Here is a 6241-nt window from a genome sequence, read left to right as displayed (position 1 = left end):
TGAAGGTGTTCTTAAAGATGATGCAATAACTCTTCTGCATAAATTTTATGAAGGAGAAAATCCGAACACCAATTTATAATTTGCATGTAGATCTAGTATATAGATAACAGCCTGTTCCTAGCATACTTTTCAGGGCCTATAATTATATAATTATACAGTGCACAAAATACATCAGATATCAGGCCATGCATTATAGCCTCGATTCAAAGCGGACTTGAGTCGAGGCTAGCCATGCAGCAGTGTTAGAAATACAAGAGATCATCAGTGATGGGGGCGGGCCACGCCCATCTAGACTAGAGAATTTCTTTTTAATCCTACCATGTTCTAGATTCTATATCTAGTACATGGTAGGATTAAAAAGATATTCTCTCTGGATTGGTAATCTCTGCAATGGGCATACATAGGGCTGCCAGAGTTGGTAACTTGAGTGCTGTACAGGATGCCATTAGGAAGGGAGAGGATATCAACAGTGTGGATGAGGTAAAACGTTATTTAAGTGAAACACTGCATGTAGATCTACTGATAATAATTGTGGTGACTAGACTCGCTGACCAGTCTCACATCCGCAAGTGAAGGGACTGCCTATCAACGAGTTTTCTTCGTTACCCAATGCCAAGCGGTCAGGCTGATCAGATTCACTTTTTGTAGCTAGGTTACTGGTAGGTAGATATTAAATGGTTGTCATATTAAAAATTTTTGGGTTTTCTGGTAAGGCCAGGCAAAGTAGTAGTAGTTTCTCATCGCATGGTTTTTGTAAATTGATGAGGCCATGAGGTCACATTACCTCTTCGTTAGAGGAGGTCCAACATCTGTCATGCGTGCACAAATCACTACAAGTTCAGTGCATTTGGCCTGGACATTATCACGTTGCTAGTAGTTAGCTCTGCACTAGAACGCTAGCTATTGGTAGCTGCAAGAGTGAGAAGAGTGAACTTTTGGCATCGATCCTCGTTTTTAACAACAATCATGGTTGATCATTACCCACTCTTTGAGTTTACATGCAGCAAAACAAAAAAAGTTTCATAAAGTGTGTATAGTAGCTTTATGTTATGTAGCTTTGGCATCTCCACCGAAGCATCAGAACCCGCAGCAGGGGCGGATCCAGGGATATGGAATAGGGGGCTCACCCCCCCTTCCTCCTAAGAATTATTAGTGATCTATCAGCTACTTAGCTAGCTAGCTATTAACTCACTCACTGCATGCACTGGATCATGATGTAGCTACCACACCCAGTTTAATACTGAGCGTGACTGAGAATTCTTGATGATGAGTCATGTGGGAAACACAAAAATAGATCCAGACTCTCTCCTCAGAACTAAAATAGCTACACTGTAGAGCATTGAAAAACAGTTGACCCTTTTTTTTTAGAAAAATACTTTGTGATTCCCCCCCATCAAAATTCCTCGATCCGCTCCTCGTATATCGGTAACAGTGCGAAAGCAATGTCATGTGACCACATATTTTGTTGTAGTTGTGCCGGCTGGAGCTAGCCTCCTTCACAGGCCTGCTACTGACTGTTTGCGCACGCGCTATATTTTCCCGTAAAATAAACTTCGATGTTTGCCCCTGAATGAATACATGTATACAGACAAAGAATACACGTACATAGAACTTTAATTATAGCTAGCTAGCTAACTAGAGACAGAGCTGTAGGTTTATTTTCTACATGTAGGCTTTCACCAAGGTTAGTATAGATGGGCGTGGCCTGTCCATATAGGCTATAGTGTCAGCTTTCACTCCGTTCAGATGATTGTCATCGACACTGTTGCAGGTTTAGCATAGCAGGCTAAGGGTAGCTATCAGAGTGCTATCAGATGGACTCAATCAAAATCTGTTCGTTGTAACGTCATTGTCATATACGTTGTTATCCTGCCTTAGCCGGTATCTGTCTATTGGTTAGCGCGTGCACAAGCAGTGAATACCAGGCCCATCTACAGCTCGGATAGTGACGTTGAATCTATTGCAGTAGAATAATTTCGTAGTTTTAATTTTCGTATTATACGAAAATAACAGTATATGTCTCTTCACCAGACTAACCGGCAATGTTTATGCTCTCACTCTCGTAGGGTGGATATACTCCACTCTGGTGGGCAGCCTGTGGAGGCCACACTGACTGTGCCAGAGAGCTGCTCTCATCTGGAGCCACCGTGGACCTGGCTAACAAGGTGAGACAATCAATATGAAATGTTATTTTTAGCTGCTGACGAAAAAAGACCACTGCTCGAAAGCAGTTTTAGTAAAGCAACATACATGTAGTGCTCTACGTCTATTACAGTACGTGCCCCAAACATGTATGTTTGATGGTAATAATCAATCCTGAGTCTCATTTCATAGTGCTTTCGGTTTGCATGCCCAAGAGGTTGTAGTGACTGATTTAACACAAACAACCCAAATGGTTGAGAAGAGTCACTCTGTTAAACATGGCCTTGAATTGTTATGCCTCGTTGCACATGCGCAAGCGAGGTATACATGCAGTAGTGTATCTGTCTGTGTGTCTGTATAATACTGCTACAGCTGCTCAAGGATCAATAAAGTGTAAGTAAGAGTTTCTATAGACTTCTGGTTTTCTTCGATTTTAATTAGTGGATTTGCTTTGTTCTCGAGTTATGCCTAGTTTTGCTTACTTGGAATGTCATTGCAGCCTTTTCAGAAGAGTGCATAGAAAAACTTCTCCATGGAGTGTTGCTACTCTACTGCACCGCTGCAAGACTCTACTGCACAGCCATTAATTTTAGACTTGGGACTTTTGGCGTCCTTTTTAGCAACAATCATGGTCAATCATTTGCCACTTTTTGAGTTTCCCTGTAATTCTGCCTGTTGCAAATTGTTCATCATGATAATTATCATGTGTGTATTACGCAGCAATATAATAGCTTTGGCACATCCACCGAGGCATCATGTCCAACAGTTTCAATAGAATTAAAATATGTATGATGAACATTTTTATGTACATGTACGCGTTGTCAACACGTTGTGTTTGTTGATGAACCCTCTTTTTTTCTTCAGTATGGGGGCATTCCATTGTCTATGGCAGCAAGGAAAGGTCATCATCATGTCGTCCGAGAGCTACTCTCATCAGGAGCCGCAGTGGATCTGGCTGACAAGGTGAGTATCTGATACTTAATTATAGGCAGAATGTTCATGATCACATTATTTTAGTGATGGTTGTGCCCCAAAGTATTAATGTTTATCATATACATGTACCCATCACTCTTGGATGTGGTTCGAAATTTAGGGCATATACAGATTGAAAAGTACTGTACATTCATATTGTGTTATCACTGCCTCCAATCTTATAGTATGGAGTCACTCCACTCATGGACGCAGCCTACGGGGGATATTTAGATACTGTAAAGGAGCTACTCTCATCAGGGGCTTCAGTTCACTGCACAAATAAAGTGAGCACATGCACGAGTACTCGCTTATAATTACGTTCAATTTTACATGTACTGTACACCTGTACTTGCTTATTATTACGTTCATTTTACATGTACTGTACACCTGTACCTCGTACAGTAGTTAACGACTGACCATGCAGATCGAGCTCTCATTTGTACCTTAACAAAACTAATTTCAGTTCTTAGTGTGCAAGTACCGTTGCCAGTATCTATTTGTCAGCTAAGTACATATACATAACTATTAGACCACTTTACCTCTTGCAATGTACATCTCATCACTTTATACGATCATCATCACAGAACGGAGAGACTGCTCTAATGATGGCCAAGAGATCAGGTTATTCGAATCCTGGAACAATTAAGTTGCTTATGGGAACTACTGAATCACAGGTGAGCTCATAATATCAATAGTGCGTACACTGATCATGGGCGTTCACTTTTATAAATATTGAAGTGTATTGTGTACGTGTATGCAGTCAGTCATTTGCCGATTGCGTAACAATCACACACACATGCATACTCAGTCACCTCCGAAGTCTGTTTGGGTCCTCCCCCAAAACTGGGCTGTTGTCACTGACACAGAAACGTTAGTGACTATTGCACAGTTGAGTCACTGGCTTACATGTATGAATGTGAGTCATTTTTAATTAGGAAGAAGCCAGTCTACCAGAACAAGACAAGAACAGAAGATATACGCTCCACACCACCTGGATGTAAGTGTACTGTGTGTTTCTGCTGTACCCACCACATATGCATGGTGCTTTGCATGTGTTTACGTATTTTCTGTATAGATCCCCTCCACCAAACTTCCGCACACCCTGATGTCACTTTCTATGACAAGCCTCAGGAGAAGGAGTTCACCTCCAGTGGTGGATATGCCGACTTTGACAATGGAGTTGAAGTAACTGTTCCAGCTAATGCTGTTCCAGCAGGGACCTCTGTGGGCATTAAAGTCCAACCCAGCCTTGCCCCCAATGATGTGTTTGTGATGCCTAAAGACATTCAGTCTGCAAGTCCATCCTACTTGATCTCTGGTGAAGGTCTAAACGGAGAGGTGACCCTGAGCATAGAGCATCATGTATGAGTGTCCACCCAACAAGAAGCTGATGATCTCCTGTTTCTCCAAGCTGACTCGTCTCCCAAGAGATCTGGTTCAAAGAGTATCTATGAATGGCAGAAGGTACCAGAGGGCAGGTCTGAGTTTACTCCAGGAGGGAACAAGGGGACATTAACGATGGTCACACGATTGAAAAAGTTTTTCAAAATTGGCCAGAAAAAGAGAGGTTATAATTATTTTGACTGTTCGTGTTTTGCATATACATTATACACAGCCCAAACATACCACAGTTGACACGCACACACAATTCGAATAGCTGCTAATCTCTAATACGTATGCAGGCGTGAGTAACAGTAACCTCTACACTGTCAGAGTTTACCGGTCTCCTCTACACACAACTGGGGACAGAATGGCTCTTGTCATTGTCAGCTTCTTCCATCGACTTTTTTTTGATGTGCGTACACTTTAATATACATTCTTACAGTGTAATTGTGTGCTTTTGCATAGTTATGCCTCGGTGCGCATGCGCAAGCGAGGTATACGGTAGTGTGTTTGTGTGTGTCACTGTGTGTGCGTGCGTGCGTGTTTGCATGTGTGGACTGCTACAGCTGCTCAAGGATCAATCAAGTGCAAGTAAGAGTTTCTATAGGCTTCTAGTCATGTTTACCTGGAATTCGTGGATTTTCAAAATAATGCTTCGTTCTTGAGTTATGCCTAGTTTTACTTACTTGGAATGCCATTGCAGCCTTTTCAGAAGAGTGCGTAGCGAAACTTGTCCATGGAGTGCTGCTAGATCTACTCTACTTAGTAGTTAGCTCTGCACTAGAACGCTAGCTATTGGTAGCTGCAACAGTGAGAAGAGAGCTGCGCATGCAAGGCTCTACTGACACGATGCAGCCATTAATCTTAGGCTTGAACTTTTGGCATCGATCGTTTTTAACAACAATCATGGTCTATCATTACCCACTCTTTGTGGTCTGGATTTTGCCCAGAGGAGGAATGCCAGGGTCAATAAGGTCACGTTTAATGAAAGATTAAACATTCTTGTTCTGGGTTCTTGACCTTTGCTGCACATAGCAGCTAGCGCTTCTTGTTGTTTAGTAGCCTCCTTCACAAGGCCTCAACAAGGTGCGGCCTGGCATCGAGGCTAGTTGTTTATTTGCTTGCTTAGAAAGCTTACTATACCTTAGATCTATCTAGTGCCGCAAGCCGGTACATCAAAATTTATATCCTAGCCACAGAAAGCATATCTTGTGGTTTTGAAGAATGCAATAAAAGGTCAAAGGTTGCAATTAAATCCTGATCTCGCTGATTCGTCTGGGGCGCGATAGCTCAACCGATTCCTCTTGTGATTATAAAGAGGATCAAGCTATTGGTGGTGTATAAACTCAGGGGCGCAAGGGTAAACTCAGTTTTACATGTAAAACATAGGGCCACGTGGTGATGACCTTTTGACCCTGGCATTCCTCCTCTGGATTCTGCCTGCATGCAGCAAAACTAATCAATGCAAAAATAATTATAATGTGTGTATAAACGCTATTACCGTATAGCGGGTAATTTTCGTGGGGTAAAAAATTCGTCTATCTCGAAAACGGTGATTTCGTGAGTAAACATTTCATTGCCTGCACAGCATTTATACGTTCCGGTAAAGCCACGCCTACGTTAAAATTTCCAGCTTGCCCACGAAAATAACGAATTTTTTACCCCACGAAAATTACCCGCTATGCGGTAGTAGCTTTATGTTATGTAGCTTTGGCACCTCCACCGAGGCATCAGCACCCGCGGT

General features: G+C 42.2%; 1 protein-coding gene across 4 annotated transcripts; it reads left to right on the top strand.

Moving 5' to 3' along the window:
- Positions 1 to 289: 289 nt before the first annotated feature.
- LOC135352002 (ankyrin repeat domain-containing protein 29-like) lies at positions 290 to 6211 on the top strand. Of its 4 annotated transcripts, none has more exons than XM_064551099.1 (9): positions 292 to 480; positions 2067 to 2165; positions 3007 to 3105; positions 3300 to 3398; positions 3699 to 3788; positions 3923 to 3984; positions 4050 to 4111; positions 4190 to 4681; positions 4797 to 6210. In XM_064551099.1, exons 1-8 carry the CDS (start codon positions 391 to 393, stop codon positions 4480 to 4482), a joined length of 894 nt encoding a protein of 297 aa, XP_064407169.1. In that variant the 5' UTR covers positions 292 to 390; the 3' UTR covers positions 4483 to 4681; positions 4797 to 6210. The 4 variants fall into 4 exon arrangements, with proteins under 4 accessions (XP_064407170.1, XP_064407169.1, XP_064407166.1 ...); XM_064551096.1 differs by having other exon boundaries at positions 3923 to 4002; XM_064551097.1 differs by having other exon boundaries at positions 3923 to 4002; positions 4190 to 6211.
- Positions 6212 to 6241: the final 30 nt, after the last annotated feature.

The sequence above is a fragment of the Halichondria panicea genome, unplaced genomic scaffold, assembly GCF_963675165.1.
Source record: "Halichondria panicea unplaced genomic scaffold, odHalPani1.1 SCAFFOLD_34, whole genome shotgun sequence".
In the NCBI taxonomy this organism is placed as follows: domain Eukaryota; kingdom Metazoa; phylum Porifera; class Demospongiae; order Suberitida; family Halichondriidae; genus Halichondria; species Halichondria panicea.
Note: the sequence above shows the minus strand (reverse complement) of the source record. Positions and strands in the feature narration are given on the sequence as shown.

Coding starts and splice junctions, on each gene's coding strand:
- LOC135352002 (XM_064551097.1), top strand. CDS start 391: ATGGGCATACATAGGGCTGCCAGAGTTGGTAACTTGAGTGCTGTACAG. Junction 4,003..4,049: donor ACGTTAGTGACTATTGCACA/GTTGAGTCACTG, acceptor ATTTTTAATTAG/GAAGAAGCCAGTCTACCAGA. Junction 4,112..4,189: donor ACGCTCCACACCACCTGGAT/GTAAGTGTACTG, acceptor TTTTCTGTATAG/ATCCCCTCCACCAAACTTCC.